The following is a 14,902-nucleotide window of genomic DNA, read 5'->3' as shown; positions in this document are numbered from 1 at the left end:
GTGAAAATGCGAGCTACCAATACGCGACCCTAAGGTCACGTATTCCATGGTCGCGTATTCTCTTCTGTTTTCTGAAACTTGCTCATCAACTTGCCCTACTTTCACACAACTTTTCCAACTCACTTTCAACTAACAATTTTGACTGTATCTGACCAAGAAGAGTGTGAAAAGTAAGAGAAACAACTCATGGGAGTTTCAAGAGTCAAAAATTACAACTAGAAATAATTCATTTTGCTCTTGAATCCTCTATAAAAAACAACCCTTGGAGACCATTTTCACAACTTTGGAAGACTAGAGAAACTTACCAAAAATGTAGTCTTCACTAGAATTTTTTTAGTTCATTAGTGAGAGCAATATAGTATAGTTAGTGTAGTTTTTCCTTCTTGTATTTGTAGCTAGATTTGATAAAGATTGAGGAGCATAGATGAAGAATTGGAGCTCATGTAACAAGGGTGACTTCTCTTCTATCACTTTCTCTTTTGTATTTGATTTCATGTTTAACTATAATAAAAGTTTGGATCTTGTTTTTCGTGTTTAGTTAAAGTTTATACCTAGAGTTATGGATAAACTTTCTATTTCTTGTTAGTGATGTTTATTTGGTTATTTAGTGATATTATTTTGAGCAAGTTATTATCACTTTTGCTTATGTAATCATGATTAACTGGCCATTAATTATGATAATCTTAAAGTGTTAAGTTTGCAATGAGGATTGGAATTTAACAATAGTTCAAAGAAGTAATGAACCTAGGGAGTACACTCACGAGAGTAGAAGAGCACCTTTGTATCTTTAGTGACTTGTTTCATATAATTTCATAGAAGAAATGATTTTATAATTAATTTCATAACCATGAGAGTAGGTATGACTTAGTTACAATTATAGTTGATTCACTACGAGAGTAGGTTTCACATACATTAGAAAATTGCATTATAACTAGCCAAGATAATAGCATTCACTTAACCGGTAATGTCATTTGCACGAGTAGTAAGGAATTCCATACCTTTAGCAGTTTTCTATTGTATTTTTGTTACTTTTATAGTGTAGACTTAATTTATTGTACTTGTTAGTCTAACTAATACAAGAGTTTGAAAACTACCAGTAATTGATAATCTTTCCTGTGGGATCGACACCTCAATAAACGACTCATATACTTGCAAAAAAACACGTGTAGGGTATTTAGAATTTATAAATGTAAAATTTGACTGTGGATAACTTAATTGTATATGTATACCCCGCGCTCATCAGCAACATCCGCAAAGATGTCTTAAATGCCATCCGATAAGTCCAAAGTGCATTGTCAAGTTTTCTTATCCAATCTTTTCTTGATATGTTCATCATTTTTTCTAAAATGAACTTGGTCTCTTGATTGGCTAACTCCACTTATCCGCTTGCTTAAGGTGTGAGAACCCTCACTTAAAAATATAAGTTCTCCTAAATCACTTGCATTACCCTAAGACTAAATAAATTGTAACATTTCCTTCTATTGCATTGCATTGTCTTTCTATATGAATTGTAACATCTTTTTGAATTGGTATCATTTTATTTCACTATATGCACTAGGACCAAATACCCTTTTTTATTTGTGTTTGAGACCTTATGTGAAAGTTTAAGGGTACTATTTAGACATTTGAAGCATTTGGAGGGAAGAAACATTAATTGGCAAAGTTTAAGGGAAGGAATGACCAAGATTGGGCCAAGTGTCAATGGGACCACTCAAACAAATTGACCAAGGAAATTAGTATTTTAAAACCTTTTTGGTTCCATTTTTTCCCCTTGCTTGGCTGATTTTCTTGAACTCCAAAGAGAGGAGAAAAATTCCATTTTTCTTGCTTGAAACCCTAGCTTGGACTTTGAGGAAAAATCAAAGGAGAAGGAACCTTAGTTAGTTTGAGTAAACTATCTTCAAGACTTGCTTGTGATTCAAGCTTGGAACTCTTGCTTTGGTGGACTTTTGGGTGGTTCAAACTTCATTTAAGAAAGGTGAATGATCCTTAAACCCTAGTTTTATTGTTTAATATCAAGTGTTTAAGGTATTGATGACAAACTAGAAGTTGAATTAATGTTGTTTGTGGTTAAATTCCTTGAGCTAAGTAGAAGTAAAGTTGGATGTATGGCATGCCATGTGTTTGATTCTTTGCCTAAGCTTTGTTTGTGATTTTTCTTGATGTATTAGCATGTTATGAACCCTCTTAAAGTTAGAAATAACTCTTGAAATGTTGGTTAAGTTAAAAATAATGAAAGGATGGAGTTTAGTGGTGAAGGTGAACTTTGGACTGTTCTCTTTTCCTCCTTGCTAGCCGGCCATGGATTGGAGGTTTTCCCCTTGACCTTTGTGACTTATTGAACCTTAATTAAGTTTAAGAAACTTGGCTAAACATTGGTTTAAGCTTGTATGTGAATTGAGGTGAAATAGAGCAAGTAAATTGGTTGATTTGGCAAGGTAGCGGACTGTTTTGTTCTTCCTTGTTGGCCGGACTGCCTTGATTCATTTTATCATTTTGTGTGTTGAATTTTAAGCTTAAATAGTGCTATATAACTTGACTCCTTGTATATTAACTTTAGTAGATTGAATTGGATGAATTTGAGCCAAAATGAATGAGGTTAGGAAGGAGGATTAGGGTGATTTTGTCAAAGTCCTGAGCTGATAAGAACAGGAAAATCAGCCAACTTCCCCGGACTTTTGGTATTGATAGGAGAGGAATTAGAGTTTTTATTTTACACTGTTGAAAAACTCTTTGAGTTTAGTTTCCAACACCACCAACGGCGAGCGATTTTGACTTTTCTACAGTGAGATATGGCCATTTTCTCGAGACTGCGCGCAGGCGACTGTTATACCCAAGAAAACCCTTTTGAACTTGAATGAGATTTTCCTTTTATTCAACTTTCGTGCACTTGTCAAACTTATTTTCTTATGACCTTTTCCTACATTTTTTGTTTAACTTGCATGGTAAATTGAGTCGATTAACGAACCACTTGGTCACCTAATGAACTTACGTTTGGGTTGGAAAATGAATCTAGAATATTAACAACTTTCACTCGTTGCCCTAGGACTGGAAAATGAAGGTGAGGGTAATCACGGGACTTCACGGACTGCATTTCTTAACAGGTGAGTGTTTCACTACTTGTTACTTGTCTATGTAAGATATTTGAATACTTGGTCTGTGATTGTTTGATCTAAACATTTGATTTGACAAACTTGAGGTGAGCGTGTACTATATCACAGTCTACCTCCTTTGATTCTACCGAGACTCTGTATACTGATAATTTAAAATGTGATTTCTCTATATTTGACTATAGGTCGTTTGGGTGATATCCCATCAACTACTATGACTGTTTGAGTACCCAACCTCGTAGGTGAGTTAATTATATTGAGCCAGCAAGGGTTTGGTCGAGAAGGTCGATGAACCCTGGGGACTATTTACTGAAATCCGGAAACTGGTATATTCGAGTATACCTATTTGAGGTGTTCGGGCCCGATAAGAGGGTGACTGGTGGACGGAATTTTGAGAAGTGATGTTATACAGACATTAAATTCATTAAATACATACGTTGATGGAGAATCAACGGATTTTCAATACGATCAAACTTAAGTGGATTTGGCTTTTGGAAGCCACCCCTATCCTTAAATTAAATTGTGATTAAATTGTTCCAGTATTATATTGTGTTTGTTTGTTTATATTACGCCTCTAATTGGTTATGTGCCTACATGTTTATTTGGAACCTCACTGAGGTTTAGCTTACCCCATTCCCTTTTGTTTTCCTTAACAGATCTATGATGGGACTGTTGTCAAGAGCCTGCGTAGTCTTAAATCTTATCTTGAGCTTGTACTTTGGGTTGTAATCCTTTTGTTTAGAACACTTTATATTTGACTCTCGTAAGTTTGAATTTGTAAGTTTGGTACTTATTTTGTAAATTAAGTTTGGGATTGTAAGTTTGACATTTATCTCTATATCTAAGTTTAGGAAGTTGACGTGACGATTATATTTTCATTATGGTTTGTAACCTTTACTTCGAAGATATTTCATTAGTTTTTTAGGGTTGCTGGTTCATTAGTTGACTGAGTCCCAACGAGAGTTGGGCAGGCAGCCTGCTAATCCTTAGGGTTCGCCTTGGAGAGAGGTGAAGCTATCATATAAGAATGGTATGGAAGTGATGTTTAATGCCTACAACCATACTTAAGTAACAAAGAATCAAGTTGTTTATTATAAAAATGCTTTCCTTCGTCGATTACTATGGCCCTAGGGATACCGAATCTACTAAAAATGTTCTTTTTAAAGAACCGAAATACCACCTTAGTATCATTATTAGGTGAAGCGATTGCCTCCACTCATTTAGAAACATAGTCTACAACTACTAAAATGTACTTATTATTAAAAGAACTAGGAAATGGTCACATAAAATCTATATCTCACACATCAAATAACTTTACTTCTAAGAAAGTTGTTAAGGGCATTTCATTTTTTCCAGAGATATTTCTGGTTCTTTGACAAGCATCACAGCTTTTAACATACTCCCTGACATCTCAATACATGGTAGGCCAATAAAATTTTGATTGCCACACCTTAGTTACGGTTTTACAAGTACTAAAATGATCATCCGTTTCTAAATTATGACAATGCTATAAAATATCATGTACCTTCTCTTCGAGAATACATCTACGAACCATACCATCGGTACAATACTTATAGAGTAATGGTTCCTCCCAAAAATAGTTTTTAACATCATGTAAGAGTTTTTTTTGGTGAAAATTAAAACCCTTCGGAAGTACTCCACTTACGAAATAATTAGTGAAATCCGCATACCATGGAGAATTGATAAGTGTTAGGACAAATTCATCAGAAAAATTCTCTTTAATTAAAATTTGGTCATTTGTTGAGATATACTCTAGTTTTGAAAGGTGATCTGCTAAAAGGTTCTTCGATCTCTTTTTATCCTTAATTTTAATATCAAATTCCTGCAATAAAAGAATCCACCGGATTAGATTAGGTTTTGCATCTTTCTTATGTAGTAAGTATTTAAGAGTTGAATGGTTCATATAGATGATAACTTTAGATCCTGCTAAATAGGATCTAAATTTATTTAGGGCAAATATTACCGCCAATAACTCATTTTTCATAGTTGCATAATTGAGTTGCATTTCGTTTAACTATTTGCTAGCATAATAGATAACATGCATCTTTCCTTCTTTCTTTTGCCTTAAAACTGCTCCAACCACGTAGTCGTTTGTATGTATCACACATCAATTCAAAGGGTGGCGACAAATCCGGTGAAGTTATAATAGTGCAGAAGTGAATTCCTTCTTCAACTTATCAAATGTAATTAAACACTCATCATTAAAATGAAAATGGGTATCTTTACATTGTAAATCACACAATGATTTTGCTATTTTAGAAAAATCCTTAATAAAATGTTTATAAAAGCCTGTGTGTCCAAGGAAGCTTCTTATTCCCTTGATATTGTTTGGAGGTGGTATTCACTCTATAACTTCTATTTTTGTTTTGTTCATTTCAATACCTTTAGAGAAAATCTTGTACCCTAAAACAATTCCTTTACGAACCATAAAATGACGTTTCTCCCAATTTAGTACAAGATTTGTCTCCTCGCATCTCTACAAAATTAAATCTAAATTATGAAGATAATGATCAAAAGATTAACCAAAGACTGAAAAATCATCCATAAAAATCTCTATAATTTTCTCAATATAATCAGAAAATATGGCTATCATGCAATGTTGAAATGTAGCAAGAGCGTTGTATAGGTCAAATGACATCCTTTTAAAAGCCAAGGTGCCATAGGGGCAAATAAATGTGGTCTTTTCTTGATCTTCCAGAGTTATTGTTAGTTGTTATAATCTAAAAATTCATCAAGAAAATAATAAAATTCATAACCAACTATAAGTTCTAATAATTGATCAAGAAAGGGTAAATGAAAATGATCTTTTCTAGTGACTACATTCAATTTCCTGTAATCAATATATACTCTCCACCCAACCACAAGTCGTGATGGAATCATTTCATCATTCTTGCCCATTATTATTGTGATTCCACTCTTCTTAGGGACAACATGAATTGGGCTAATGCAAATACTATCAGAGATGGGAAAAATTATACCTGCATCAAGCCACTTGAAAATTTCATTTCTTACCACCTCTTTCATATTTGAATTGAGTCTCCTTTGAATTTCTACCACTAATTTGCAATTGTCCTCTAATAAAATGAGATGCATACATATAAAAGGACTTATACCTTTGATATCCTAGATTGTCCACCTAATCACCCTTTTGTGCTTTCTTAGAACTTTTAGCAGTTTTGTATATGTTCAAGTGAGCACTTACAATCCCTAGTAGAGTGCTATTCTCTCTAAGAAATTCATACCTTAGATGGTTGGGAAGCGGTTTGAACTCTAATTTTGACAGTTCAATCTCTGAAGATGGTGGTAGTACTTTTCCTTGACCAAGGTTTTATAAACGTTACCTCTTTTATAAAGTATTTGAAAATTCAATTGCTTGGCCAATGCTTTAGTTTCTTCATCATTTCCCTCTTGCATCCCTACACTCATTAAACAAAGCTCAAGAGGATCGAAGTCAAGATTGACTCGACTCCACTCTTAGATTAGCATTTCAATAGTGTCAATGGAACAAGCATGATCGCAAAAAAAAGGTATTTTTTCATTTCATTCAAGTTAAATACTACCTCTTCTTCACTTACTTGAAACTTAAGTTTGCCATTTTTGACATCAATGATAGTACCGCAGTTGCTAAAAATGGTCTACCAAGAATAATTGGTATAGACATATCTTCCTCCATATCTAATACCACAAAATCCATAGGAATGATGAATTTTTGAACTTTAATCAACACATTTTTTCAAAACTCCTAATGGATATCTAATAGACCGATCGGCTAACTGCAAACTAATATTAGTGCGTTTTAACTCATGCAAACCTAATTTTCTAGTCACTGTTAAAGGAATTAATGATACACTAGTACCAAGGTCACATAATGTCTTAGAAAATTCAATGTTACCGATGGTGCAGGGTATAGAAAAACTTTCCGAATCCTTCAATTTTGACGGTAGCTTGTTTTGTATAATGACACTGTATCCTCCATTAATACTATCGTTTCGTGATCCTCAAATTTCCTCTTTGGCATCGTGATCTCCTTAAGGAACTTTGTATATGAAGGAATCTGCAAAATAGTATCAGCGAAAGGAATATTAATATGCAATTGTTTCAAAATTTTGACAAACTTTTCAAAATCTTTGTCAAACTTATTTGGCTTGAGTCATTGAGGAAATGGAACTGCCGGAGGTATTGGAATGGTAGTGGAAGATGAAGGTTGAATTTTTTTTTCCCTACTACATTACCCCACACTCGCATCTTGCTCCACTCACTCATTTCCTTGCTTCTCACTCTCATTGTTTCCCCCATTTTCTACCATCGGAGGAATCTCTAGTCCTTTACCACTACGAAGAGTAATGAACTTGACATGTTCTCTCGGATTCACCTCAGTTTTATTAGGTAATTCTACTTGATTTCGATTGTTAATAGAATTGGCAATTTGACCAATTTGGACCTTTACATTTCTATATATCTCGGCCAATTGGTCCAACTGCCCCTCTAGTCGCTAGAACCTCTCTGAAGTACCCCTAGCTAACTTTTCCACTGCTATCTCCCAACCCGATTTAGTATCTACTTGTGGTTGTCTTGGTTGGGATCCCGGTGGATTAATCGGCTTTTGAGGATTGCATTGATCTTTTCACCCAAAATTTGGATGATTTCTCCATCTCGGATTGTATGTATTCGAGTATATGTTATTTTGAGTATTTCTATTGTAATTATTAACAAATTGAACCTAATCAAGATCAACACACCCGTTAGTATCATGATCACCTCCGCATATAGAACAAGAAGCTACATGTACATTAGATGAACTTGTACCACATCCAACTTATCTACTTAACATTTTCATCATATTGCTCATTTGGGCACTGCGCATATTAATGGTATCAATTTCGATCATACCTGCTTGGACTCTTGGATTACCTCTTTCATTAGCCCATTGATAATTGTTTGCCGCCATTTCCTCTATCAAACCTTGAGGTTCTTGGGGTGATTTTGCCATCAAGACTTCACCTACAGCTACATCAATAGTCATTTTAGTAGAAAAGAATAAACCATTATAGAAGGTTTGTACGATTAGCCAATCGAAAAATCCATGGTGTGGATATTTCCGAAACAAATCTCTAAACCTTTCCTCCGCTTCATATAATAATTCACCATCCTGTTGGCTAAAACTAGTAATATCCTCTAAACTTAGCCGTTTTGCCGAGTGAAAAATATTTATTCAAGAATGCTCTAGACGAATCATTCCAAGTAGTGAAAGTTTTAGGAGCATGAGAGTGTAGCCAAATTTTAACTTTATCTCTTAAAGAAAATGGGAACAACTTTAGCCGTATTGCATCCTTACTAACTGCATTCATTTTGATTGCATCACATACCTCCAAAAATATGACTAAGTGCATATTTGGATCCTCTATGACATTACCTCTAAATTGAAATTGTTGAACCATTTGAATTAATAGTGGTTTAATTTCAAAATTGTTAGCATTTATCGTTGGCCGTGCTATACTTGTTTGAGATTCTTGAGTTCCCGGTAAAACAAAATCCTTAAGAGATCGCCTATTTGTTTCGTTTTCTACTATTTCATCTTCAACAGGTAGCTCTATTGTAATTTTCGCTATTTCTTGTTGAATCTTTTCTTGTTCTTGTTGTGGTGTATGCCTTCTTTGTCTACGCAATGTCCTTTCAATTTTCAGATCAAAGGGTGTAATTACCCGTAAAGTTCAGTGTATACACTACAAACAAAAAGAAAATAACAAAATTAGTAATTTTACACTAAAAAGTGACTAAAAAAATCTATATAAAGACCACACAAAAGTTTTAACTACAATTACAAGAAAGTGTCTAAATTAATAAAGTTTGTTCGATCCTAATACTGTCATTCCTTGGCAACGACGCCTAAAACTTGACTGATTTTTTATATAAGTATAAATTTAATTTCGAAGTATACCCGTTTTACTGCAAGTATACATGTCAAATTAGCAGTTTAGGACATATATCGGATCGATCCCACAGGGAGCAACTTTACAAGTATTAAGACCTTACTTACTTGACAGGTGTCGAGTCTGTGCAATAATAAATACCTACTCGAGAAAAATGTAAATTTTACATATAGCGGTGAGTAGGGTCGAATCCACAGGGACTGGGGATAACTTATTTCTTTTAGAGTTCGAAGTATGGGGGGTTTTCAATGAAAGACAAATAAAAATGAAATAAAACAAACAAAATTCAAAACTAACTCACAAAGCACAATTTACTAAAAATAGCAATTAATAAAAGTTCTACCCAAAGGATCAACTGCTCAAGCACGGTCCAATTAAATGATCATCGATACAAAGATATTTCACCCATTCATCACTAAGTTGGTTATAGTTATCAATAAGCTCTGACAACCAGTTCTTCCTTACCTTTTCGACAGTCAAGGTACGACCATTGACTGCTTCCCTAACCAGATAACAACCCTAGGTACGACCGTAGAAATTTAATTACCCAATTGCATTAAAACTAGAAGAACCCAATCCTAACCAATAAACACGCTAAGAGGGTTTATTTAAGCTAGATCTTACACTTTCCCATCATAAAGCCAATTATGGTGGTTGCCACGAGGTGTTAACTAAATGAACAATTACGGATTCTATTTAATTAACGTGGTAGTAGGCTATTAAATTAAATCAAATACCCGGCCGTTGATATTCAATTAATAAAATACCCATGAACAATTAATTCAGGAAACGCACGAATAGCAATTAATTGGAGGAAATAATGAAGATTCGGTTAGATCTCACAGATATTATGGACCGCGCCCTCGCGCCAACCTTTGGATAGAGGGGGGAATTAGCCGCTCCTCATCATGTCAAGCTCACGCAATTTAATTGATTTCATCCCCGCAAACATCAAAGAATCTGGATTGGTGAAGTAGCGCAGATAGAAAAAGTGAAAAGTCTCGCTTGACTCTGCGTGGGAGTCCGTACTGGATTCCCCAAGTTCAATGCCAAAACCAACGGAAGTTGAATAAATTCGAAAGCGAAAAGCAAAGGAGTCAGACGCAGACGCCAAAAACAAGGGAAAGAAAAGTCTTCTGTGTCTGACCCTATTCGGCCGCAGAAGAAACAAAAGAAAAATAAAAGCGTCTGACAAATCTTCCCCTAAGAAAAGTAGAAAAAGAGAAACTAAGGCTAAGAGTAGTGATGCTTTGAATCTTGCTTTTTCCTTTCTTTATAGCCGCCGCAGGAACTCTCAGACGTCTGGCCCAATTCAAAAGCTAGCCTTTTGGAGTTTTTATCCCATGCTTCTCGCGGTTCACGTGGACCGCAGTCCGGCTTTCGGTTTCGTCCACCTTCTAAGGCGTGGCCACGCCCTGAGACGAAAAGTCTTCTGGAAATTTACCCCGCGAGATCATTTTTCATGCCTACCACCTATAATTCACACAAATATCGAATATGAGTGAAATTCCAATTCTTAGCACCGTGAATAGCCAAAATTAGGACAAAATAACAGTGTAAAATACGCCAAATAACCGTTCTATCAAATCCCCCCACACCTAGACAATGCTTGGCCTCAAGCATTTCGGAGCTCAGAACTACAACCAAGAGAGCAGAGGTCATGTAGTAGTCTATACTAACACAAGCATCTAGGGTCCCTGACAATATCACCAAAGGTAGAACACACCGGACATGTTGTAATTCAAAGAATATATATGAATACTCGGAACGCTCAATTCAACATCACGGAATGCCATTACCATAGGCTTGCACATTTATCACATCTCCACCACTCAAAAGTGAACTAAATACACAAATAAAAGGGACTTTAATAGGGTTGTAATGGGGTTTAGGTAAAAGGCAGGATAAGAAGGTGAAAATAAGGTGTAATATGTCAAGAGAATGTCCGATATCCACCATATAACCACAACGCTTCATCAGAGAAATTTCACGAGCAAGGCATTTTCATTTGCCATTTCCACTGTGCAAGTGTCGAAAATCTTCCCCTTTTTTTTTTTTTTTTAACAAGCGGCTCGCAAGGCATGGGCACGCCTTTTAGGCCGGAGTCTTCTGCTCACGAGTTTTTTTTTTCTTCTTTTTTTTTTTTTTAATGGAGCAGATGTCTTGCAAGGCGTGGGCACGCCTTGCAGGCTGGAGTCTTCTGCCCACCAGCTCATTGCCGACTTCTTCCTTTTTTTTTTTTTTTTTTAATCTCAGATGCACAGAGCACCATACAACATCTATTCCGACAACACTTGCCACCTTAGATTCATTTGCCTTGCACAAACAACGAAATTCAGACATCTCTTGACGACACAAGGTTAAACAAGAAAGTCTAAAAAGGTCATGGGTTATCAAACACGGCTAATCAAACAAGAGCAAACAAAAATAAAAGCTCAAATAGATTCATTACGGGGAGACAAGATGAAGGCATGGTTTGTAGAAAATTAAAGATGGTTAAATCCTAAATGTCCTTATCATTTCAAATGCATCCAGTTCAACAAAATGTGGTCTCGACATGTATAAAATAGCAAGTTCTAGAATGCCGATACCATGTGTGATACCCACTCAATCAAAAAAAAATAGAGCAAACAAGAATAATATGCTCATGCAAGGCTCAAAAGCTCCCAAAAGTTTCAAGAATTGGTCAAATCCAGTGTATTCAACACTCAACAACACTGCCAAGGGAAAACAAAATGCATAGCTAGTATATTTACCCACATACCCATGCACCTTGTTTGTGTCATTCATCACAGCAACATGCTCCAGCATTAACAAGCATAGAAATAAACAAAAAGCCGACTAACTACAATGTTTTCATTTTTTCCATTTTTTTGTTTTTTCTTTTTTTTCCGAGTAACTAATGAAAAAGAACCAATGGAAGCCACTCCCCCCACACCTAAGACCTACATTGTCCTCAATGTAGAAGAGACAAATAAAGTATTAGGAGGAAAGAGGAGAAACTTCCCTGACCACCGGGGAGAGAAAAATGAGATACTAAGGCGGAGGGGGGTGAGGCGGCTGCGTGCACAAGGTGGTGTGGTGGCGGCGGACGCAACACCAACAGGAAGGAGAAGACTGAAGTTTCTTTTTCGGAAGGGTTGGAAGGCGTGGGCACACCTTAGAAGTTATAGTCGTCTGACTGTCAATTCCAAAACTCCATTCCTTAGGTGTGATGACCTAGCGTGGGCATGTCTAGCTGCCAACTTCCTGTCACAAAATAACAACCCACTAAATGACACTAACACTTAACAAAACTTCAAAAATATAAGAAAACTAAAACAAAAGAAGCCTTGGGTTGCCTCCAAGCAGCGCTTTTCTTTAATGTCTTTGGCTAGACATAGCACCACTCTTTAGTCTGGATGTAATTGAATTTTCCTTGTAATTGGTGGCCCTCCTCCAGGATCCACATGGCCATTGAGTGCAACTTTTTTCCTAAATTTTCTCTCCATTCTTACCTCATGAATTGCTTTTACCCTATAGGACTTGTTCGCAGCAACCTTGGATTTACCCCTATAAGCAAACTTAGAAAATTCTTGCACAGAAGGATTAGTGGTATACATAGCAAACACAGAATGAGAGTTAACAGGATGTTTCATTGTATCAAAAATATTAAAGTGGACTATTTCTCCATCAAATTCCATCGTGAGAGTACCCTTACTAACATCAATTTTAGTCTAGGCAGTACTCAAAAATGGTCTTCCTAATATAATGGGTGATGGATTTGGGGCACTTCTATCATCCATGTAAAGCACATAAAAATCAGCAGGAAAAATTAATCCATCTACTTGCACTAAAACATCCTCAACTATCCCATCCGGATAAGCACATGTACGATCAGCCAATTGAATTATTATCCCCGTTTCTTTTAAAGGTCCTAAATTTAGGGAATCATAGGTTGATTTAGGCATCACATTAATAGAAGCTCCTAAATCTATCATGACATTTTTGATACTAGAATGACCAATCTTACAGGGGATAGCAAACATACCTGGATCTCCGCATTTGGGTAGGAGTTTTCTTTGAAGTACAGCTGATACATTCTTTCCCACCATCACTCTGTCATCACCCCTTAGCTTTCTTTTGTTAACGCACAAGTCTTTCAAGAACTTTGTGTACTTGGGTACCTGCTTGATCGCGTCCAATAGGGGGATGTTTACTTGAACTTTGCGGAACACATCCAGGATTTCTTTTTCCTTTTCTGCCCTCTTTGTCTTTTCCAACCTGCAAGGAAAAGGAGGTAAGTTAGATTTAATAGTGGGCGGAGAAGTGAAGGTTACCTTAGGATCCTTGCGAATACGCCCTTCCTCTTCAATTTCCTTCTCTATCTCCTCTTCACTTTTGCTTTTTGAACTTTCCACTTTAGGCCCTTCCAGTTCCTTGCCACTCCTCAGCGTCATGGCACTTACATTCCTGGGATTTACCTCGGGTTGCGATGGTAGTTTCCCATAAACGTGGGACTCCAAGCGGTTGATGGCAGTTGCCAGTTGGCTTATTCGAACATCTTGGTCCTTTTTGTCAGCTTTGGTGTCCTGCTGGAGCTGCGCGGTATTCGCGGCCAAGGATCTGATCTCTGTTGAAGCTGGGTAGTAGTCGTGGCCAGGCTTTTGACTAGGTCCTCCAGGGAGCTTCCTGAATTGGAGGACGAGGGTTGAGATTTTGGTTGCCATGGCTGGTGGAATCCTGGTGGACGATTCGGAAATGAACTTTGTTGCATGTTCCCATAACTGAGATTGGGATGGTCCCTCCAACCCGGATTGTACGTATTGGAGTACGGGTCGTATTGCCTGCGGGGCGCGGGCATGCCTCCGGCCATGTTTACCTGTTCCGCCCCGTCCTCTTGCAAAATGGGGCACGTGTCCGTGCAGTGGTCCATGCTAGTACAGATTCCACACACCTTCGCTCGCGGCGTGTCTCTCATGGCCAATTGTCTAACAACAGACGTCAATTCTGACAGTTGCTGCTGTATAGATGAAGTCTCTACCTCGTTGACTCTACGGGGAGGGTTGCTCTCACGTAAACCAAATTGCTGGGAGTTCTCTGCCATGGCTTCGATGAGCTCCCACGCTTCCCTCGGTGTCTTGTTTGCAAGTGCTCCCCCACTCGCAGCGTCAATGATACTCCTATCGGTTGATTGGAGCCCTTCATAGAAGTATTGGATTAACAGTTGTTCACTAATTTGATGCTGCGGGCATCTAGTGCACAACTTGTTAAACCTTTCCCAGTATTCATACAAGGACTCACCGGGATATTGTTTAATGCCGCAGATCTCCTTCCTCAAACTCGCAGCCCGGGATGCAGGGAAGAATTTTTCCAAGAATTTCTTTTTCAGCTGCGCCCATGTGGTAATACTACCTGCTGGTAGGTAGTACAACCAATCTTTAGCTGCATCCTTGAGAGAGAACGGAAAGGCCCTCAGTCTAATATGCTCTTCAGTGACCCAGGAGGTTTCATACTAGAGCAAACCACCTCGAACTCCTTGACGTGCTTGTGAGGTTCTTCGCCAGAGAGACCATGGTAAAAAGGTAATAGTTGAATCAACCCCGACTTCAGTTCGAAAGCAGTATTCTCAGCCAAAGCGGGGAATGTGATGCATAAGGGCTGGTGAGTCAGATCCGGGGCAGCCAGCTCCCTCAATGTTTGGTTGTTGGCCAAGCTTACTTCGTCTTCCGCTGACTCGTTTGCAGCAAATAAGTGCCCTTCTTTTTGCCTCTTGGTCTCTTGCCTCCGCCTACGCACTGCCTTCTCAACCTCAGGGTCGTATACTAATTCACCTGTGCGAGAAGAACGGGGCATAAACTA

General features: G+C 37.4%; 1 protein-coding gene and 2 non-coding genes across 3 annotated transcripts; 2 read left to right on the top strand and 1 right to left on the bottom strand.

Moving 5' to 3' along the window:
• Positions 1-8,209: 8,209 nt before the first annotated feature.
• On the top strand, positions 8,210-8,314 carry LOC113738324 (small nucleolar RNA R71). Its single transcript, XR_003460110.2, has one exon. It is a non-coding gene; the product is annotated as a small nucleolar RNA R71 (small nucleolar RNA).
• A 4,463-nt stretch (positions 8,315-12,777) lies between these two features.
• On the bottom strand, positions 12,778-14,896 carry LOC140038407 (uncharacterized). The gene is made up of 5 exons (XM_072083756.1): positions 14,567-14,896; positions 13,923-14,492; positions 13,510-13,827; positions 13,092-13,227; positions 12,778-12,977 (listed from the first exon to the last, which is right to left on the bottom strand). The coding sequence occupies exons 1-5, from the start codon at positions 14,894-14,896 to the stop codon at positions 12,778-12,780; spliced, it is 1,554 nt and encodes a 517-aa protein (XP_071939857.1).
• On the top strand, positions 14,278-14,384 carry LOC113719813 (small nucleolar RNA R71). The gene has a single exon (XR_003455054.2). It is a non-coding gene; the product is annotated as a small nucleolar RNA R71 (small nucleolar RNA).
• Positions 14,897-14,902: the final 6 nt, after the last annotated feature.

This window comes from Coffea arabica, chromosome 3e (assembly GCF_036785885.1).
Source record: "Coffea arabica cultivar ET-39 chromosome 3e, Coffea Arabica ET-39 HiFi, whole genome shotgun sequence".
Taxonomy (NCBI): Eukaryota; Viridiplantae; Streptophyta; class Magnoliopsida; order Gentianales; family Rubiaceae; genus Coffea; species Coffea arabica.
Note: the sequence above shows the minus strand (reverse complement) of the source record. Positions and strands in the feature narration are given on the sequence as shown.